The 23291-nt window shown below is 39.5% G+C and overlaps 1 protein-coding gene and 1 long non-coding RNA gene across 9 annotated transcripts; both read right to left on the bottom strand.

Moving 5' to 3' along the window:
• Positions 1–681: 681 nt before the first annotated feature.
• On the bottom strand, positions 682–18361 carry LOC122456874. The gene is made up of 3 exons (XR_006276015.1): positions 16388–18361; positions 4814–4819; positions 682–733 (listed from the first exon to the last, which is right to left on the bottom strand). It is a non-coding gene; the product is annotated as an uncharacterized LOC122456874 (long non-coding RNA).
• On the bottom strand, positions 8067–18684 carry ZBTB43 (zinc finger and BTB domain containing 43). 8 transcript variants are annotated; one of them, XR_006276012.1, is made up of 4 exons: positions 18371–18530; positions 12688–14136; positions 12429–12541; positions 8067–10115 (listed from the first exon to the last, which is right to left on the bottom strand). XR_006276012.1 is itself a non-coding variant. In XM_043498702.1 (4 exons), exons 2-3 carry the CDS (start codon positions 14111–14113, stop codon positions 12522–12524), a joined length of 1230 nt encoding a protein of 409 aa, XP_043354637.1. In that variant the 5' UTR covers positions 14114–14136; positions 18371–18530; the 3' UTR covers positions 8067–10115; positions 12506–12521. The 8 variants fall into 8 exon arrangements, 3 of the variants coding, with proteins under 3 accessions (XP_043354637.1, XP_043354636.1, XP_043354634.1); XR_006276013.1 differs by having other exon boundaries at positions 12506–12541; XR_006276014.1 differs by having other exon boundaries at positions 12904–14136.
• Between the last annotated feature and the right edge of the window lie 4607 nt (positions 18685–23291).

The raw sequence follows: 23291 nt of genomic DNA, 5'->3' as shown, positions 1-23291 counted from the left end.
AATCACATCAGCCACACAATCAGAGGCTCGTTCACCTGCGCATCTACCAATGTGATATATGCCATCATGTACCAGCAATGCCCCTCTGCCATGTACATTGGCCAAACTGGACAGTCTCTACGTAAAAGAATGAATGGACACAAATCAGACGTCAAGAATTATAACATTCAAAAACCAGTTGGAGAACACTTCAATCTCTCTGGTCACTCGATCACAGACCTAAGAGTGGCTATACTTCAACAAAAAAGCTTCAAAAACAGACTCCAACGAGAGACTGCTGAATTGGAATTAATTTGCAAACTGGATACAATTAACTTAGGCTTGAATAGAGACTGGGAATGGATGAGTCATTACACAAAGTAAAACTATTTCCCCATGGTATTTCTCCCTCCCACCCCACCCCCCACTGTTCCTCTGATATTCTTGTTAACTGCTGGAATTAGCCTACCTGCTTGTCACCATGAAAGGTTTTCCTCCTTCCCCCCCCAGCTGTTGGTGATGGCTTATCTTAAGTGATCACTCTCCTTACAGTGTGTATGATAAACCCATTGTTTCATGTTCTCTGTGTGTGTGTATATAAATCTCTCCTCTGTTTTTTCCACCAAATGCATCCGATGAAGTGAGCTGTAGCTCACGAAAGCTTATGCTCTAATAAATTTGTTAGTCTCTAAGGTGCCACAAGTACTCCTTTTCTTTTTGCGAATACAGACTAACACGGCTGCTACTCTGAAACCTAAAAAAAATAGTTATTACTGAGATATGAAGTGAAATCATTAGGAATTAGAATTCATGCACTAATTATATTAAGGCGGTGGAGGAGTCCACACCTTGAAGATAGCATTGCATCAACTTATACTAACTTTGCTTTTAGGTTTTCTTCTCAGCCAAGAGGGCTAGAAACTTTCAGGTTTTGACACCTTTGAACTACAGTATAATTCTGACTTTGACTAACTCGCTCATATTTAGTATGTGTGGTGGTGGAGAGGAGACAAAGCAGGATATACCCTAGCATACCTAGAGGGAATTCATATGGAGCAAAATTTCATCATCAAGTTCTTGAATGAGATAAGTTACTCTGCTGCTTTCAAAACATCTCAATCCCTTTCTCTTCACTGAAACTTAGCAATAATTCCCTCTAGCCAAGTATTATTTTCCCTGGCACTTGGCTGTTGATTCAAGCTATTGTGAATACCAACTGTCTACTAAAAGAAGGAGTAGTACTTGTGGCACCTTAGAGACTAACAAATTTATTTGAGCATAAGTTTTCGTGGGCTAAAACCCACTTCATCCGATGCATGCTGTGGAAAATACAGTAGGAAGATATATATATACACACAGAGAACATGAAAAAATGGGTGTTGCTGTACACACTATAATGAAAGTGATCAATTAAGGTGAGCTATTATCAGCAGGAGAAAAAAAAACCTTTTGTGGTGATAATCAGGATGGCCCATTTCCAACAGTTGACAAGAAGGTAAGAGGAACAGTAGGGGGGGAAATATGCATAGGGAAATAAGCATTGGGAATGACCCACTGGGTCATTACACAAAGTAAAACTATTTCCCCATGCTTATCCCCCCCACCCCATTACTCTCACCTTCTTGTCAACAACTAACTCGTTCTTTTTGCTGATACAGACTAACATGGCTACCACTCTGAAAATTGTTTGCTAGAATTTGAATAGAATGGCTTCTCTCACAATTTCCCCCTGTTTTACAGAGCTTGGGCTACACAGTGACCTTGATTTGCTTGTGGAACTCCAACAAATACAAATTTCCTGCTTTTCTTTTTCTCCCCAATGTGTCTCCCCCCCACCCCACCCACTTTTTCTTCCCTATGAATTTCAATCTCTTTCCCCCTGCTCTGCATTGTTGCCTACAGTGAAAAACTATACAACCTAGACTTTTTTCCCTTGGATGATACATCATCCCCTATGTTTCAGTTGTTTGGGGAAGAGAAAAAAAATAATTGAGAATAAATTGAGTTTATTAATTGAGAATAGTAATCTCTCTGTCTTCACATAAACACATGTAATACTAGGGTTTAAGAATGTCTGCTTTGTAGTTTGCTGAAAAAGGACCCAACTGATTATTGCAGGTCATTTTTAATGGTTGTAGTATGTGTGGTCATAAGTCTTGAGATTTTTGGAGGCAGTTTCAAGACCTGAAAACTTCTTTCTGTAGCCTGAGTCTCAGACCAAAAGCCTAAGGTGAGTTAAGTATGTTCCCATCTCTCTTTTCTCATTTTCAGTCCTATGGCTTTCTGGATAGTGAAATTAGAAACAAGGGTCTTTCTTTTTGAGATTCTACTGTTGGTGTTTGTGTCTTTTCTCCTATGAAGGTTATTTTGGTTTTCAGTTTTACAGCTTGTGTAGCTTATGGCCCATTTTACAGCTAGGAATGGTATATCAAAATAGACTGAAGGTATATTTATTTTACTTAATTTTTTATCTTTTCAGTGTGGTCCAAGGCCCATAAAAGGCTAAACCACCACTGGCTGTAATGTATAGACATGATGGTGTGTGCTAAGGATGGTGTCCAATATTAATATTCTGTTTTTCTACAGATGTTAAGGTCAGAAGGTACCTTTATGAGCATCTAGGCAGACCTGCATAATGCCGGTCATAGAATCTAACCCAATGACTTGTTTGAGGTTGAAGTAGGACATACTTATTAGAAAGATATCCAACCTTGACCAAAGATGTCTAGTTTGCTAGCATTTTTCAGTTTGTGTTGTAACGTTAATATTACTTAAGGGGTGTGTGTGTGTATTTATTGAAGTAAACCCTTATATTGAAATTCACTGTGTATTGGGTCCAATGTTATTAAATGATCTACCCAGGGTTCCAGGACAGATTCTTATAATCATAAATCTTTGCAGACTTTCTGATTTCTCTGGGGGACAACCCGTTAGAAAGATCAGATCTCATTACAGCTAACCGTGTACTTAGCAGTAAGCAATTCTGAGGGTATTTACATTGTGGCCTCTGTATAATCTTTTTGAAAGTTGCAATAAAATATTATGTTTCCTTATCAGAACTGGTGCGATAAGGTTAGGGTAAGAGGTGTTCCATACAGTATCAGAAATTCCATGGTTTTAAAAGTTGTGAAGTATAGAGATAATTTTATGATCTAAATCATGTAGTAGGTGCCAAAATAATTCTCAGTGCATTGATAGCTGAGCTTGTTGTCATGGAGTCCATAGCTACTTCACGCTGCTTAGATTTAGCAGGCACAAAAACAAGAAAATTAATATTTAAAAACATAGCAGCTAAATCAATTCAAACCAATTACTGAGGTCAGGAAAGGCCAGCTACAGGAATATCTGGATTTACAGGAGTCTCATGATGATTTTCATGATGTGGCTGAGAACTTCTTACTATTTGTTCAGTATCTACATCCAAATTTGCCCAACAAACATCCATGTAGGAAAGGGACTTTCCAGTTTCTCAGCTTTAGGATGGTTTTTATTTTGATAAGTGAACTTCAGAGCTTAGTCGTGATCCGAATAGATTCTAGATGATTGGAAATGAGGGAATAAGTGGCAGCCAGGTTAAAGCTATTCAGTTTTTAAAGCTCCTTGTTGTGGAAGTATCAAAACAGATTCCCCAGGCACTAGAAAGGGGACGCTGTCTCCTTTCATACCGGGCTAAATCTTGGTCTTAATACCATCAATTGAAGTTTTTCCATGGACTCACATTAACTTCAATAGCTTATGTGGGGAAGCCCACCATAGCTACAAAGCAGCAATGGCGATTTCTATTGACTGTACTGGACCCTATCAGTTTATATGGAGCAGCATGAATTAGTCTCTTAAGAAACTTCTTATGCTTTGTATCAATTTTTAGAGCCCTGATATCCACAGATCATTTTTGCAGATCACAGGCAGATACAAATTTTGTGTCCTCGCAAGGCTCTATCAATTTTGTGTAAACGGCAGTGGATTAAAATTCGTTTGCTTTCTTACTGTTAATTGAACATACTCTATTAAACTTCCTTTACTTAAAACAAAGATGACATGTGCTTAGTAAGTAGAATAAAATTACTTTGAGTCTGAAAATTCAAAGTGGGGGAAGGGAGAAAGACTTCTCTCAAAAAACACTTTTTTTTAAACCCTATTCCCCTTTTCACATGGAACACCCTGCCTGAACTGAACATAAATCCACTATCCATTCCTCATTCAGATTCTTCAGTTCAGTGTATAGGTGTGAGGTGGCAGTAGCTTGTAACGTACAGGAGGTCAGACTAAATCAGTGGTTCTCAACCAGCGGTATGCATACCCCTGTGGGTATACAGATGTCTTCCAGGGAGTACGTCAACTCATCTAGATATTTAGTTAGTTTTACAAGAGGCTACATAAAAAGCACTAGCGAAGTCAGTTTAAACTAAAATTTCATATAGACAATAACTTGTTTATACTGCTCTATGTACTATATGCTGAAATGGAAGAACAATATTTATATTCCATTTTATAATTATATGGTAAAAATAAGAAAGTAAGCAATTTTTCCATAAGTGTGCTGTGACATGTTTGTATTTTTATGTCTGATTTTGTAAGCAAGTAGTTTTTAAGTGAGGTGAAACTTGGAAGTATACAAGACAGATCAGATTTCTGAAAGGAGTACAGTAATCTGGAAAGATTAACAGCCACTGGACTACATAATCTAGTGGTCCATTCTGGCCTTAAATTTAATGATTCAAAGTCCAGCAATTAGCAAATTAACAATGGCTAGATTAAGGAGAAGATGATAGTTGATTCTTATTTTATGTATTTATAAAAGCAAAATACCAAATGTTATAAGGCTTATATATACTTGTATCTTTCTCTCCTGCACACACCCCCCCCCGCCCTTCAGATGTTGCAGGTCTTCTGAGAAGGTAAACTCTTTGGATGCAGGGACCAGCCCTAACCTCCTATTTGTACAACACACAGTTCATTAGGGGCCTACAGGCACTACTACAATATAAATACGTAATACTACATAATCAGAAATAATTTAGGAGGTAAAATCGTGTTTGGGTCTATAACTTCCACTGATATTAAAAAGTCACAAAACTAAAACCATGAACAGTTATTAGTATATGTAAGGGAATGTCTAGATTATATTTAGTGGGTGCAAAAATAAAGTTGAATGAACTGCTATATGTCACACGATTAAAGAAAAGTTGCTAAGCATGAAAAAGGAGCTGTGTGTGAATACTGATTTTTCTAGGGATTAGCTGAATGACCTGCTTTAAACTAAAGTAGGTCCAGTCTTTGTTTGGAAATCAAACATTCTTCCTGATCTGGAGCAACAAATGTCAATTGTAATAGCTGAATGAAGGCCAAATGGATTGAAGCTGGGTAAATGATAGGTTTTCAATGGAAATACCTAAATTTGGATACAGGGGGAGGAGAAAAGATTAAATTCCATCCCTTACAATTGCAGTGTGAAATTACGGTCTTCCACAGTCACATAAAAAGAATCTGAATGATGTAAAGCTCCACTTGTATACTCACTTGAACATGATCTGTATTTGTACTCCTCCATTTAGTGGGGTGCTTTAAGCATGAAAAAAGAAAAGAACACTGTAGACATTACTGACTTTAGTGTTTGAGAACCTTGGGATAGTCACTCAACCCCCTCATACATATTTAGAAACACTTGCCACAACGATGCATTGTTATACATGTTAAGACTAAATTAAGCCAAGTTTGAGACCTCATTGGCAGTTGGTCTATGCATTTTTAGGTTCTCCATTTAGAACTACTCAGTAGATCACAGGAATGAAATGCAAAGCACTCCCAAGCCCTTCATTGTACTACCAGCCCTAATCAATCTAAGGGCCATTAAAATATTCCTCTTCCTGCTGTCTTTTATTTTTCCGTTCCTTTCACTCACCTCATTCTCTTCCTACAAATCCTTCCTTCTCTCCAAAACAACTCTTTACTATTCCTCCCATTGTGATGGTAGTCAGTGTCCCACTTACCACCAGGACAGGCACCCAAAACTACATTGCCTGTAAAGCAGCATATACTATGGTAAACTTCTCTGAAAATATTAATCAACAATTTAAGTGATGGGAGCAGTATACAATTTTATTGAATGTTGAGTTTAATTAAATGCTTTTAGCAGTCTCCTGTTACAGGATTTTTTCACATTTTGCCCACCAGTATTGGTTATAAAAGCCTATTCGATAGAAGGCAATCCTTGCTTATATAAGGAAGGGGGTACAGGAGTAAGTAAAGGGCGTGTTCCTGAACTGCAAGAGGGAAGCCCTACAGCAGAAACAGGTATGGTTGTTCTCTGTTTGTGTTGGTCATGTGTGCAGGATGTATTGCAACCCATCATTGCTCACTACTAAGTAAAACACTTTTTATAGGTAAATAAAATCTGCTGCAAGATGGAGTTAATCACCTGAGTTTAATTGATGATTATTAATTATTGTATTATTTTGGTGGAATTGAATTACATACTAGAGGCCACAAGCCCAGCAGACTCACATAGCACATTTCCCTTTATAGCTGGTAGTACCAAAAGCAATTATGAAGGCACACTGGAACCTTATCTAGAGTGGAAATTCTGTCAGCGACAACAGTGTTCCTTTTTATATGTTTGCAGACTGAGCATCTGTTCTATTCCTAAAGTTAATTTTGACAAGAATTACTGACAGTTGTGCTTGTATGAAGAGAAGAATTGACACCACTTAAACTATGTGATTTAGTGATTTTTAGAAGTTGTTTGTGCAACATATTGTGCTAATTGGATACAGTACAATACACAGTTAAATTAAGGTACATTGTTGTGATAAATACAAACAGGAATGTTAAGAGAATTGAAAACCTTCATAGTGCTATGATTTTTTTACAAAAGAATCTGTAAATGAAGGTGTTTGGAAATGTGATTTTAGAAATATCTATCTATAAGATGGTACAACCATACACATCTAGAATACCAGTTTTAATAGACATCTTGGAACAAGTTAAAAGTAAATTCAACATTGGTCTCAATTAGCTTACTAGGAAGTTTATGTAAGAGAAACATGTTTTATATAAAATTAAACATTACATGTTTAGGAACACAGGGGTGAAATCAACCTGCAAGTCTCCCCTTCAAGCTGCAATTTTTTTTTGTTAAGGCCTAAATATTAAGTAATTGTGGCACACTAGAAATCAAGTTGCTTACAGCAGAACAGATGCTAGAATCTGAACAACTAGTTACAGCATGCTGTTTATCTATATGAAAAATGGTTAAGGTGCAATGTGAGGAACCATTAGATCTACTCTGACCTCCTGTAATTAATACAGAGCATAGAATTGCGTGTTCCAAAGGGTTTAAGAACTGCCAGTGGTACACACGCTGATCTCCATTATGATGTGGCCCATATATCTTGATGCCTACAATAGTGGCTGGGGCCTTATAAATGCCACTATATATATCTATATATCTATATCAACCAATAAAATGCAAAGGGTTCTGTTTGCCTCTTAACATATGTGCATAGTTAACAGTGGCAACAAAATTGAATCCTACAGCAATTCCAGTCACTGAATTCCCAGAGTCTTCAAGACAGAAGACAAAAGTAGCTGTTAAATTATGAACATTTTATTCTTGCTACAGGTGTTAGAAACAGTGTAACTGATGCCGATTTCTGCGACATTGACAGTCAAGTAGATTAAGACTAGATCCCTATCTCTCCCACTGCCAAGCCCAGATGTAGTATACAGTGGCCTTTCTAATGAAAGGAAAAAAAAAAAAGGAAGAATTAGAATATGGATTATATTGGTTAAGCAGGCACAGGGCCCTCAGTTATATAGTTTACATGTTCATCAGCCTGAAGTGAATTTAGAAGAAAAACGTATTAGGCAAAGTTAGAAGGTAAATTGATACGTCAATAAAGATGCATTACTAGGTGTATTTTTACTTATTTTATCATAATATGCAATGACATTTTTTATTGTACTGGCTTCTTTTTGATGTACTGAAATTATGTTTGAGCTGTTATCTTTCATGGCAATAGCTAACCACTATTAGAGCTAAACAGGCACTCATTTTGTTTACTTAGAATTAAAAAAGAAAACATTTACAAAGTTGACAGATAACATTTATTAAAACATGTTATACCAAAAAGAGCATGGATCTCTTCTATAAGAAGAAAATATTAAACAGCAACATTAAATTAAGTAAAACCATGCTGTGCAATTAGGACAGCAATATTATATAGACAAAATTATCCAACCTTTGCAATACAGGCATAACATCTCACAAAGTTTCAATAAGATATGCAACTTTACTATTATGAATGACATTTTGTTTATAATAAAAACTTTTGTATCTCACTTGCATAAACAGTTACATTTCTGGAAGAAAGATCCCTTGGAGAACAAAAAAGCAGCAGCAATTGACTTATGACACAGGCTTCAAGCAAAGTTATCAGAGTCTGATAATTTCATCACATTAAAAATAAATTGGTTTTCCAGCATCTCCCCTTGGGGCACAGACAGCTTAGAGCTTTTTAACTAAAAACTCTAACTACCCAGTTAAATATAATTAAATATAATCCTTTGCTATTGTGAGAAAACTTCCAACTCTACTAAATAATGATGACAAACTAAATACAAAACTCCTGGCTCTCAGGATTCAAAGATGGGTTAGCTCTCTGGCACCAGCCCAATAATGTTCACTTTAGGTGGTCTGAAGAATGTCCATTCTTTCATGTCCAGAAGTACAGTGATGTCAAGTATGGACCTTATAATAAAAAGACACTGAAATATGGCAATTTCAGAGCTCCTTCCTGGCCTCTGATGTGTGGTATTTTATCACAGTCTTAACAGGGAAGCTACATCAGAGGGAAAAATTGAGACCAAAGATCTTTCAGTAGTACCATCTAGGGTCTCTGCTTGTCCATGAAGCGATCAAGAATGGTTGCTACTTGAAACTGGGAAGATGCTGCCTTTTATTTTTATTTTTTTTTAAATACTAGTGTGCAAAATGGGAATGCTAATATATAATCTCAAAAAAGGAGAAAAACAACTCCTAAGACAGATTCACAGCTCTTCTGAGAAGAGAAGTCAGGTACTTGTCACTGTGACTGCAGGAGACTGTACTTCAGAATTACAATTGCTTAGATACTATGGGTAATGATGTTCTTAGAAACCTAGAGATGGAATTGAAAGGAATTTAACTTTAGTCTCCTTAGAGAGTTCTTATCACCAGCAGGCCATGCAGTGGACTCTCAGTAACAGAAGATTCTGAAATTCTTCTTATCTCTCTACAATGATCCAGGTGTTTATAAAACATCCCCTCTGCAAATGTCTACTAGCAAAAAGAGGGGATAGTTAAGGGAAGGATAAAAAATTAACGTTTTTAAATGGTCTCATCTAAAATTATAAAGCATAAGCATAAATGCATAACATTCACCTTAAAATATATATTAAGTGGATCCCTTGTTTGCAGACCAGAATGCACCTTTTATCCCTTGCACAGGGCTGTCCCAATAGTGGTGCTTATAGGCTCTGGAAGAAGCTGCATTCAGCACTTCTTGTTTTAGTTAGCTAAGTGCGGATCATGTAGATTAATACCAAAAATCCAAGTGTCAAGGATTACAAATGTTAATGGAGTCATATATGCTGGATTTTCAATACAAAATGTCACAACCTATTGGGTGGAAACAGTATTAGATGTTAGAGTTACTATTCATGAAAAGTCATTAAAAGGATACACACACACACACACCTACTACACCTGTATAAAACCTTTAAAGTGTCTCTTAGTACATTAATTTTAAAGCTCTATTTTAAAAGTTATCTAAACATTACTCCTATTTGAAGTTAACTTTTAAAAGTCCCATATAAAAGTCATCTCAAGCCAGTAAATGAAAGGGGTTCACAGGCAGCTCTGTAGGGTGGTCTGGGTCTGGTGGAAGTATACTCTGTTATTTGACCATAGGTTCTCAACCTGGGGTTTCCAACCACCCTCTCTTTTTTATGGCCAGATGGGTCCCCAAATCTTCTCTGTTGTCCTTTGGGGGTCACAGCATGGAAAAGAATGAGAGCCACTGTACTGGAACAATCTTGAAGAGAACAGGAGGATTATCTCCTCCAAATGGAACCATGAAAGTCACAAAAAGTACTTCCTGTATGTGGTAAGGAGGTGGGGAAATGGAAAAAAGGGCCAGTAAGTACAGTAACCCTCTCCCTACACTCATGTAAACACACAAGGAAATAACCTGCTACCATTATAAATTTCAATATTAAATAGTGAGTGTAAATGTGGAAAGAAACCATAGAAGGACTATATAATTTCTAAATGTAAAAAATATGTATAAAGATTTTTAAATACAAAGTGCTTTTATACATTGATCAGGTTACAGTGTTAGTGAACAGATAGATCCCTGTTTAGTTACCTTGAGTACATGGGTTAGACAGCAATTATCACCCCCACCCTGCTTTGATGTAGAGTTCAAGTAAGTGCTAAGAACAGGAACTCCTTAGTGCTGACCATTTGTATGTCCATTGCCAGCAATGGACTCATTTTCTGTACTCAAAATTCTGTATGAAAAATATCTGAAGAATTGATAGAGTAAAATTTGAGAGCCTTTAAAAAACCCATTTTTACTTAAGTTTAAGTAATATGCCAAAGAGTTGCAGTAATAGCAGCCCACCAAGTAATGAAGCTCACCTTTGTGTCAGACATTCATGTTCAGGATACAGTTTGGTTAGATGTTAAAATGATGTTTTAATTGGGCTGTTAAGCAGATAAAGAAGAAAAACAACTAAAGGGGGAATTATCGGTTTGTGTGTGTGGCTTTAACATAATGGGTCATGTTGTATTTTAGTCCCATGATTCTACAGATTGCAGAATCTGGATGCAACTTGGGGCCAGTCATGCTTGGTTGCTATTTGGTCCTGGCTAACTATTTTGCTAGAAGTTACCAGTGCTGGAAGAGGGCTACATGTATGTAGACTCACCTCTTCTGATTGTTGACCACAGTGTATGCTAAGGAGGCTCTTTCGTTCTTACACCAGTTAATAAACTACATCATAAGGTTAACTGCTTCTGAGTAGGAATGCAAAGGCTTTCAACCATTTTGAGCTGCCTTCTTCAACCCCTATCTTATCTCCACCTTCACAACTGGTGCATTCCCTGGAGCCTGGATGGATGTCAAAATCTCCCAAAACTATGACACTGCTCCATCTGCTAGAGCATGAGTCCAGTGTATAATATAGCCTTCTCATAGCGCACGAGTGCCACTTTCCCACAACTAAGAATCCAGAAATTGCTCACAAACCTGAAACTTGTGCATGGCACCATGTCCCACTGTATAATTAAAAGGGATCCAACTAGGGTAATTTAAATTGTCAGCAAGGGCCTTCATTTGGAGAGAAAACAGCTCTGACCTGCTTCTGCCTTTGAATGTGATCAGAGTCACAGTAATTGACAATCAAGAACATGTATTATGGTCCCCACTGTTCAAACAGTAGAGGATTAAATATTTAAATGACAGTTTATCAATGACTAATAAGAACTTCCTGAAGCAAGTCTCTAGCTCTTCAGATTTAAGAGGACAGAAATTTTCAAACAAGTTTTAGTACCAAAAAAACCCAAGTCTGTATTGTACAGTGATTTTGGTACTTGCTACTGCAGTAAGCCATGAATTCTGAAACTTGAGCTATAGGTTAAAGGCTTTATTGAGTGTTGGAATAATACCAACTATGCACTTAAAAAAATAAAAACATTTTGATAAAATGCCCTCTTGCTACACACACACTTCTACAAATTCTCTTACGATGTGGCAGCCAAGGTTGAAAGACAGCCCAACCGACTTTAACATCATACACTGCAGGGGTACAAACAAATGAAGTTTTAATGCAACTGTCTCTTAAATTTATGCAGCACACATCATGATATATTCAAGTGCTTTACAAAAATGAACAAATAGAACTAGGCCTAGTAACGAGACAGAACTAGACACTCTGCCAGAGAAAAATATGGGTAAACAAACAAGAGAAGGAAGGCTTGACTCAAAAAGTGGCTTTTCACTAAAAAAATAGCTATCTGAAGGCTATTTAATGACCCATGGTAAGTAAGTTGGTGACGCTGACAGCAGGGAACTGAACAGATCAGTTCTATATAACTAAAATCCTTTATTCATTTATTTAAAACAAAAACACCTGAATCCTGCAATTTCTACACATAGCTAACTTATGCAACCTTGTGCTACTGTTACCCTTATTATTAGTGTATTACCTTACACTTTCTCATGCATAAAGTTAAGCACAGGAATAAGTGTTTGCAGGATTGAAGCTTTAAGATTGTGGGGTTTGGGTCTGGAACTTACACTATGTTTATTTAGCTCTTAGCACAATGGAGCCTTCGTCACAGCCCTTGAGCACTACTGTGAAACAAATAATAAATAACAGCAATAATATATAACAAAAAACATCACCACAATTGGCCTCATTAGTTACAGTCTCAGCAGAGGGTCCTATGAATAAGCCATGGAGATTTGAACTTCCCTCTCACCTCTAAAGGGGTCCCATCAGGGCAGGGTTGAAGCACCTGCAGTGGAGACAGTAGATGGACAAAAATTTGGTCTGCTCACAGCTGTATCAGCAACATCCTTAGAACTTCGAAAAAACCAAAACCTTAAATTTTACAATAGCAAGTACCAGACAATATTTGCATAATTAGTTTATTTTGCTTACTCTGCTAAACAATTATAAGTCTTATGTTTTAGTTCATCTCAGTAGTATTCTGCTCAGCTTTGGAGGCTTGGTATGACTTAGTACAAGATGTTACATGCCGATGAAAACTGTCCCTCCACATAAATCTTTTCCCACAGATATTACACTCGTAAGGTTTTATGCCTGTGTGGATTTTCATATGGCCGACAAGATGATGTTTCATTTTGAATTTCTTACCGCAGACACCACAACCATAAGGCCGAAGACCCAGGTGCATGCTCATGTGCCGATCCCTCTGACTCTTGTGTGTAAAGCTTTTACCACATTGACAAGGATATAGTTTGTCAGTAGGTGAGAATCCAGAGAGGGTGGTTTCTTCTTTAATTCCTGTAGCCATTTCAATGCTCTCACCATACCCTGCTGCTATCATAACATCTTGTCTGTGAACATTTAGATTTCCATCTGCCCTTTCACCAGAAAATTCTTCCATAGAAGAGCCATAGAAATCAACTTGCTCATCATAGTTATTTTCATCAGCCTGTTCATCAAATTCTGCCTCCATCTTTTTGTCACTTACATGAAAGTCTTCAGCTCCTGAAGACTGGATAGAATGCTCTGTCTGAATGACATTCATGGATTCAGACACCTGGTGCTCATCATAAGTATGTGCATCTACACCTTCACAATCCTGTTCAAATCTTTCTGGTTTCACATGGATCCAACGCTTGTGTGACATGATGCTGGGTTTGCTATAGATAGGCCTTGTATACTGACACTCTGCACTGTCGCTGGCTCCCTCTTCGCCATCCTGACTTGTCATTCCTGTGCTGAGTCTGTCATGTTCTGCTGAAGAATTACTGGGAAGGTACTCATGTTCTGTTAGCTGCGATGACAGCTCATCTTTGGAGCTTTCTTCTTCATTTTCACCATCCCTCAGCTCCTGCACTTTGTGGAAGTCTGGCTGTCCTCCAGAGCCCAGTTCAAAGGTTTCAACAAGCCCATTATAGCTACTGCTGCTTGGGGACTGATGATCACTGCCATGATTCATCTTCTGACAGAGAACTGTTGGGTTCCCTTCTAACACTTCAGTGCATTTGTCTACTACGTGCCACATCTGAAGGAAACTAGCTGCTGTCAGATAACTGACAATTTCTGGAGCAGGCATCACCAACCGTCCCGTATAAGTAGACAGAAGGATGTTCTCAAACACTCTTGGATTCATCACATCCGGAAGGACTATTCGCCTGCTATTTTTCAAGAGCACTTGGTCACAGAAGTAAGGTGAGCTGGCTGCAAGGACAGCTTTATGGGCTCTGAACAGATGGCCCTGAACTACAATGGAAACATCACATAACTGTCCCTGCTGGCGCTGCTGGTTCAACTTCTGCAAAATGGTGCTAGAAAAATCAGGAAATTCCACTCGAAAAGAGTTTGTCCCAGACTCCATTTCATTACAAATCTAGTGTTGTGCTGCAAGAGAGAGGAAAATATAACCAGTTTCAACATAACTAAGCAGCATTTATGATGAGACTAAGTTTGCTCATTCCACTCTCTTATCTTCAAGTCTTTCCTCTTTTTAGGAAGGGACACTTAAGTGGGCTGACATGTTTCAGATAAGTGGGTTTACTTACCCAAAGAAACAAAACTTTTAGGAACCTCCACAGTTGCCAGGCTGTTTCTGCCTTTTCTATTCCCCTTAGTCTTTCGATTTTAAAAATGTTCTACAGATCACAAACTGCTACGCCATCTGTGCCTAAACATGAAAGTTGGACATCTAAGCTGTACTGTGTATTCTGTACAGCTAGTTATTCTATGGGGATGGGGTTACTCATGCACATAGTTAGGAGGGTCAAGAGTAAAAAAAAAAAAATGGTTATTTTGATGAAATTACAGCAGTAGGGTTGCTTGCATTTCTTATTAACTAATTCCACAATGTCCCAAAGTTTCTCAAGTGGGAGAAATCAATTCTGTTTTCCAACTGCCAGTCAAATCATCTCTTCAAACTTTCTTAAAAGAGGCCAGTTTGCTCTTATAGAAAAGTAATTCACTTTAAGTTATTTATATATGTTATTTCATACTTCGATATGACAAGTCACATATATTGCAAGAAAGTGACTGTCGAGTCCTAAATAGAGCAGAGTTAATGACCTTTATTATAAACAATATTTTTCTGCCCCTCATTTTTTAAAAGGAGAAAGTAGTAGATGTTGCTAGTGGGGAGCTGAGAGACCGTTACAGTGACACAAACTTTGATCTTTTTCAAATGTTACTTTATTGCAAAACCCCTTGATTTAGCACCTTTTAAAGTAAGTGTTTTTCTTGCTTAAACTGGAACCTAACAAGACTAAACTCTTCAAAGAAACTGAAGGTTATTAAGGGTCTCAAATAGTTCAGCTGTTTAGTTACAAAAGGAAGAGAAGTACCTGAGCTCAAAGTCTGTTACATGATAGTAAAGAAACAGAGATGATTGATATTTTAAAGTTTTATTTAAAGTACCAAATTATAAGCAAAGACATAGGCCAACAGGGGTGTATAGATACTGGGTTACAAATCCTTAACAGGAATTATGGAAACACCAAAAAAAAATTTATATAATTGCATCTGGAATGCTAATGTGGTCAAGAATATAGAAAGGCCAACTTTAACTTCACATTTAGCTGTGTGGATACATTTGTAGATTACGTAACTGAAAACTTTAAAAAGAGCACAAGCTTGAATCAGATGTGGTGTGGTCAGATGCTATCTGAGCTTCCAGAAGTTTTTTTTACAACAGCTACTTGAAAGAAAAACTATTATTTTTTATGATCAACAGAATGAAAGAAACTATTAGACTGTGACAGTCAATCACAGGAATACACTTTTCAATGCATAGTATTTAGTTCTCCTTCAAAGTATCTATCTTGTTGACATCTTTATCTCTTAGAACAAAGTTCCGACTTTCAAAAAAAGTGCATTCTAACGTTTGAGATTGGACAAAAATCTAGGAAAGAAGCCCCAATTCACTCACTGAATCATAGAAACATAGGGCTGGAAGGGACCTTGAGAGGTCATCAGTCCAGTACCCTGCACTGAGGCAGGACCAAGTAAACCTAGTCCATCCCTGACAGATGTTTGTCCAACCTGTTCTTGAAAGCGTCCAGAAAAAATGGGGCTTCCACAATCTCCCTTGGAAACCTGTTCCAGAGATTAACTTCCCTTAAATTTAGAACGTTTTCTCTAATATCTAACCTAAAACTCCCTTGCTGAAGATTAAGCTCATTCTTCTTATTACAAACAAGCACATATATGCAAAATTTGACAGGTATCATTATTTCATTTGGGAGATGCTAAAGAAACAGCATCACTATTTGCATGCAACGCACAGACTACACAAAAGAGAATGATGATGCAAGTCACCCATAATAATTCAAACAATAACTCATGATTATATAATCTCTTCCTGGTCATTTTGGAGGCAGAGATCCACCTTGCATTCAAAACAGAAGTTGCCAGAACTCCTCCATACAAAATTTAATAAGGGGAAAGGAAAGATCTACATTAAGGCTAAAAATTAAAGCAGCATAATTATTTTGCCTTTTTTATTTAGTTAGAGGTCCACCCCCCCCCCCGGCAAAAAAAGCGTGACCCATTGAAGGTGAATAATCACAATATACTTATTTGCATTTGTGTGTAACTAATCAGCATTCCTCCTAACCTCACTACAGGAGGTAAACAGACGTACTGAATTGTCATAGGATCATTTTCAGTCACTCATGATGGGTGATCATTATCTGATATCAATTTGTCCAATAACTGATGGAAAAGGCCAGACAGTCAAAATGCTGAATGGCTGATTTCCTTTAAACCATCAGATTATTAATAAAAGTATCAGATTTTACAATCTTTTATTGGAAGGAAAGCTATTTCTGAGGTCTTACCAACCAGTTACTTGCCTTGTATCTGCTTCTAAGAGGGCTCTTTTGGGAAGTAGGAACCAGGTAACAGGTCTAATGGAGTCTGCATGTTTAATCTTAGTATTTACCAGTGGTCCTCATTTTCCTTCTTTCATTCCCTTCACTCTTTCCTACAAATATTGCTCCTCTTTTACAGGAGTGCAATCAGCTCTTATTAGGAGCATCACTTTCCTTATGCCTATGCTAGTACTGCAGGCATCCCAGATAAAGAAAGAAACCCAGTCTCTTTGCAAGAATTCCAGCCCATGCAGCCTATCATGACAGTGATGCAAAAACAGTACTGTCATGGAGAAGTTATTTTCTGCTTTGCAGAATCACATGACAAGGCTACCGAAGTGTAGCTCTTCAGTAACAACATAACAGGCAAGAGTCATTCTACTACAGAATCTTTATTTAGTCATATGAATTTTTTGCATCTTACTATGAAAAATGCCATTATTTAGGAAGAAGCAGACTGCCATTACCTCTTTTCCCATATTTTTTAGGAACAACTTATCTTCCATGATTATCCTATTATAAGAATTCTTATTCTTTATAACAAATGCTATGCTAAATGCATTTTTGAAAGGCATTACTATGACTACCCTAAACTACCATCTTTCAACAAGCATACATCCTAATCCCATAAAGATGTGCACAACAGAATATGTGTGGGTTCAACGTGGTAACATTTCTAGAAGGGATCTGCTTTCTTGCTGTTGTATGCAAAGTTTACCATTAAAAATAAAAGTGTTTACATAAAGGCAATCAACTTAATCATACTGTAAATAAAAATTTCTTTACATATTATTAAGAAGTTAGATATGAAAAGTGAAAGTATCTTTAAAATGTTGTTTTCTTTTCACTATTTATTGTCTGTGTTTCTTTATTGTATTTCTTCCATCTGGGACAAGGAAAGTCAATAAAACTTTTCCCGTTTTGTTTAAAGAGAGTTCCACACTCTTAATACTAGGATGTTTGGGTTCAAACGTTGCAAGATAAAATATTATTAGAATAATGTATTTTGGAAATAAATAATTGGTCTTAAATTTTATAAAAGCTTGTTTTTACAAAATTTGGTACTTTATTATAGTGCACATTAGCTGCACTACATGTATTAAGAGTTCATGCCCAGAAAAGTTTACAATCTAAAAGAGACAAAGGAACTATTATACCCATTTTACTGATAGAAAATTGAAGTACAGACAGATTAAATGATGTGCCCCAGGGTACTAAAGAAGTCTATAGCAGAGCCAGGCACTGAAGGAAGGATTTGCCTTTGTATATCCAAAGGTAGAAGGCGTCTACAACTGGTGCTGCTTGTGAAGTCCTGTCTAACTACATACGTTTGCAGAGTGCTGCAGAGCTTCACCCTCGGCAGCATTACCCAGCCCACCTCAGGTGGTTAAAGGGTGCCCCACTAAGCTTCGAGGTGAACATCCCCGCGCGAGGCACCTGCCCCCCTCACAACAGTGGGCTGAGGACTTTCACGGGCTGCCCATCCCAGGGCTGTTTTGTGCCGGCCCTTTCCGGCAGCCGGGAATCAGCGGGGCTGCACAGGGTGCGTCGGCGCCCAGCGGAACGTGACGGCCCGGCCCCCGGGCGGGAGGTCCCCGCCCAGCGAGCGGCGCCGCAGGGGCTAAGGGGAGGCGTCGCTCTGGGACAGAGAGCTCCGCGCCCTCGGCGCCGCTCGGGGGGCCGGGGCCGGCCTCAGGCCGCGCCACGGGCAGTCAGACCCGGGCGGCGAAGCGATGAGACTCGGCCCCTCTCACCTCCCGCGGGAGCGAAGGGGGAGCCCGGGCGCCCGCCTCTGCGCCTAGATCCAGGTAGGGCCTCACCTGGGCGGCGGGGGTCTCTCACATGGCCGGTCCCGCTGCGGGGCTCCGATCGCTGCTGCTGCTGCTGCTGCTTCCGCCGCCACTTCCCGGCCTCAGCCCGGCAGCGCGCGGAAGCGGTTCCTCCTGTGCGCGCTTCCGCTTCCGGGTCACGCGGCACCGGAACTGCTCCACCGGCTCCGGCTCGGGCCGCGGGGGCGGGGCTAGACCCGGCTGCGAGCTCGAGCTCCTCCGGGCACGTGATGGCAGGCGCCTCTCCTAACGGTGGTTTCAGTTACAATAGCGGGAGGCCCGGTTGTTCTAGGTACTCGACAAACACGGGCCGAGTCAGTCCCGGGCCTGAAGAGCTTCCCGTCCAAACCGACAAGACAGGCTAGCCCGGGCGGGGAGTCGCAGCACACAGAGGTGAAGTGACTTGCTTGAGGTCACAGAGGCGGGAATAGAACCGAGGTTCTGTAAACCCGGCCCACTGGACTAAATTGCGTCTTTGTATATCCGAGGAGCCTTGCTGTCTCTCTTTTTGTCACTTACCTAGAGCTCTTTGTTTAGCTTAGTTGCAAAAGGAAATTGGATACAGAAAATATTCACCATGGAAAGACTAACAGAGGCAGAGAAGCCTGTGGAGATTTAGGGACATAATTTGTGGAGGATTTGGCATTTTATTTTAATCTTATAACCAGGACAGGAATAGAAGACTTCCTGCTCATATAGAATGGTTTAGATTGGAAGCTCTTCGGGGCAGAGACGTTGTTTCATTTGTTTTGTAATTATGTACATTTACACCGCTGGAACATTACTGAGTAGACTGCTCATGACCTGGATACATCATCCTTTAACTTAGGGGCAGTTTGAACTGATCGTTATGCTGTCCTCTGCCTGAATGTTCTACTTTACTCCTTATCAGAGTAAGACTGAAGTAAATGAATTTGTGCTTGCAATGAGGGATATCGTTGATAATAAGAGGCAGCTGAGAGGAGCAGATGTGGCTCTGAGCTATCCAATTTCTCATACTTGTTGTCCTGGGTTAGGCAAGTATCGAGTTTAACTTCAGACATCTTCTGATATAAAGTCATTTACAATACAAATTTGAATGAGAAAGAGGACCATAGTAAAGAGTTAAGGTCCGATTTTTGCAAGGAACTTGTGGTGGTAAACATCTGTGTCTGTGAAGAGTATTATTGGTGTTACTGGACCACAATGGAGGCACAGGGTCTCTCTGTGTGTTTCTTGGTGGGGAGTCAGGGCTTTCATCTTTCTTTTGGCAGATAGGTAGACTCCAAAGATAAGGCAAATTCATTAGAACTTATTCCTGACAAACTTTATGACCCAATCACACCCAAGTCTGTTCTACACTTGTAGAACACAGAGAGAGCAGTGTTACAAGAGTTGCCTTATAAAAGGAAATGCTCAGTTTTCTGTAGATTGGATAACTGTCTCCAGCATAGGAACTTAATACTGGTTTCAGAGTAGCAGCCGTGTTAGTCTGTATTCGCAAAAAGAAAAGGAGTACTGGTGGCACCTTAGAGACTAACAAATTTATTAGAGCATAAGCTTTCGTGAGCTACAGCTCACTTCATCGGATGCATTTGGTGGAAAAAACAGAGGAGAGATTTATATACACACACACACAGAGAACATGAAACAATGGGTTTATCATACACACTGTAAGGAGAGTGATCACTTAAGATAAGCCATCACCAGCAGCGGGGGGGGGGGGGGGGGGGGAACCTTTCATGGTGACAAGCAGGTAGGCTAATTCCAGCAGTTAACAAGAATATCAGAGGAACAGTGGGGGGTGGGGTGGGAGGGAGAAATACCATGGGGAAATAGTTTTACTTTGTGTAATGACTCATCCATTCCCAGTCTCTATTCAAGCCTAAGTTAATTGTATCCAGTTTGCAAATTAATTCCAATTCAGCAGTCTCTTGTTGGAGTCTGTTTTTGAAGCTTTTTTGTTGAAGTATAGCCACTCTTAGGTCTGTGATCGAGTGACCAGAGAGATTGAAGTGTTCTCCAACTGGTTTTTGAATGTTATAATTCTTGACGTCTGATTTGTGTCCATTCATTCTTTTACGTAGAGACTGTCCAGTTTGGCCAATGTACATGGCAGAGGGGCATTGCTGGCACATGATGGCATATATCACATTGGTAGATGCGCAGGTGAACGAGCCTCTGATAGTGTGGCTGATGTGATTAGGCCCTCTGATGATATCCCCTGAATAGATATGTGGACAGAGTTGGCAACGGGCTTTATTGCAAGGATAGGTTCCTGGGTTAGTGGTTCTGTTGTGTGGTGTGTGGTTGCTGGTGAGTATTTGCTTCAGATTGGGGGGCTGTCTGTAAGCAAGGACTGGCCTGTCTCCCAAGATCTGTGAGAGTGATGGCTCGTCCTTCAGGATAGGTTGTAGATCCTTGATGATGCATTGGAGAGGTTTTAGTTGGGGGCTGAAGGTGATGGCTAGTGGCTTTCTGTTGTTTTCTTTGTTGGGCCTGTCCTGTAGTAGGTGACTTCTGGGTACTCTTCTGGCTCTGTCAATCTGTTTCTTCACTTCAGCAGGTGGGTATTGTAGTTGTAGGAATGCATGATAGAGATCTTGTAGGTGTTGGTCTCTGTCTGAGGGGTTGGAGCAAATGCAGTTATATCGTAGCGCTTGGCTGTAGACAATGGATCGAGTGGTATGATCTGGATGAAAGCTAGAGGCATGTAGGTAGGAATAGCGGTCAGTAGGTTTCCGATATAGGGTGGTGGTTATGTGACCATCGCTTATTAGCACCGTAGTGTCCAGGAAGTGGATCTCTTGTGTGGACTGGTCCAGGCTGAGGTTGATGGTGGGATGGAAATTGTTGAAATCATGGTGGAATTCCTCAAGAGCTTCTTTTCCATGGGTCCAGATGATGAAGATGTCATCAATGTAGCGCAAGTAGAGTAGGGGCATTAGGGGACGAGAGCTGAGGAAGCGTTGTTCTAAGTCAGCCATAAAAATGTTGGCATACTGTGGGGCCATGCGGGTACCCATCGCAGTGCCGCTGATTTGAAGGTATACATTGTCACCAAATGTGAAATAGTTATGGGTCAGGACAAAGTCACAAAGTTCAGCCACCAGGTTAGCCGTGACAGTATCGGGGATACTGTTCCTGACGGCTCGTAGTCCATCTTTGTGTGGAATGTTGGTGTAGAGGGCTTCTACATCCATAGTGGCTAGGATGGCTCGTTCACCTGCGCATCTACCAATGTGATATATGCCATCATGTGCCAGCAATGCCCCTCTGCCATGTACATTGGTCAAACTGGACAGTCTCTACGTAAAAGAATGAATGGACACAAATCGGACGTCAAGAATTATAACATTCAAAAACCAGTTGGAGAACACTTCAATCTCTCTGGTCACTCGATCACAGACCTAAGACTGGCTATACTTCAACAAAAAAGCTTCAAAAACAGACTCCAACGAGAGACTGCTGAATTGGAATTAATTTGCAAACTGGATACAATTAACTTAGGCTTGAATAGAGACTGGGAATGGATGAGTCATTACACAAAGTAAAACTATTTCCCCCAAATGCATCCGATGAAGTGAGCTGTAGCTCACGAAAGCTTATGCTCTAACAAATTTATTAGTCTCTAAAGTGCCACCAGTACTCCTTTTCTATTTCCCCATGGTATTTCTCCCTCCCACCCCACCCCCCACTGTTCCTCTGATATTCTTGTTAACTGCTGGAATTAGCCTACCTTGCTTGTCACCATGAAAGGTTTTCCTCCTTTCCCCCCCCTGCTGCTGGTGATGGCTTATCTTAAGTGATCACTCTCCTTACAGTTTTCAGAGTAGCAGCCATGTTAGTCTGTATTCGCAAAAAGAAAAGGAGTACCCGTGGCACCTAATTTATTAGAGCATAAGCTTTCGTGAGCTACAGCTCACTTCATCGGATGCATCCGATGAAGTGAGCTGTAGCTCACGAAAGCTTATGCTCTAATAAATTTGTTAGTCTCTAAGGTGCCACGGGTACTCCTTTTCTTTTCTCCTTACAGTGTGTATGATAAACCCATTGTTTCATGTTCTCTGTGTGTGTGTATATAAATCTCTCCTCTGTTTTTTCCACCAAATGCGTCCGATGAAGTGAGCTGAAGCTCACGAAAGCTTATGCTCTAATAAATTTGTTAGTCTCTAAGGTGCCACCAGTACTCCTTTTCTTTTTGCGAACTTAATACTGTTATTTATCATTTTGTATAATGTAGGAACCAGAGACACCACTGAGGACTGGGCCTCATTGTGCCAGGTGCTGTACAAAAATAGAGTAAAAGTCAGTCCCTACCACAAACAGCATAAAATTTTCAAAAAGAAAAGGAGTACTTGTGGCACCTTAGAGACTAACAAATTTATTAATAAATTTACTAATAAATTTGTTAGTCTCTAAGGTGCCACAAGTACTCCTTTTCTTTTTGCGAATACAGACTAACACGGCTGCTACTCTGAAAGCATAAAATTTTGTAAGCAGATATGCATGAATATGCACCCACTCAACAAAGTCAGTGGTGCTTTGTGTGAGGGTGCAGAACTGAGCATGATTAAAGACAAAATTCAACAAACGATAGGAGGAAGAAAAGAGAGAAAGGACTAGTGCAATGAGAAGATCATGTACTTGAGTTCAGTTGTGGAGGGGGACTTAAAGTTAAGCATGTGAATAAGTGTTTGCAGGGTTGGAGCCCATGTGATCCCAGTTCAGTTAAAAAGATGTAATTGCTTGTAATCTCTGCCTATGCTGATTTTTCACTGTTTAAAATTACTGTTTTTATTACCTCTGCAACAACATGGTTCCACTGAAGGAGGGGGCCAACACTGGCATTCATTTTAGGGAATCT

Source organism: Dermochelys coriacea, chromosome 16, assembly GCF_009764565.3.
Source record: "Dermochelys coriacea isolate rDerCor1 chromosome 16, rDerCor1.pri.v4, whole genome shotgun sequence".
NCBI lineage: Eukaryota > Metazoa > Chordata > Testudines > Dermochelyidae > Dermochelys > Dermochelys coriacea.
This window is presented reverse-complemented; position numbering and strand designations above follow the sequence as displayed.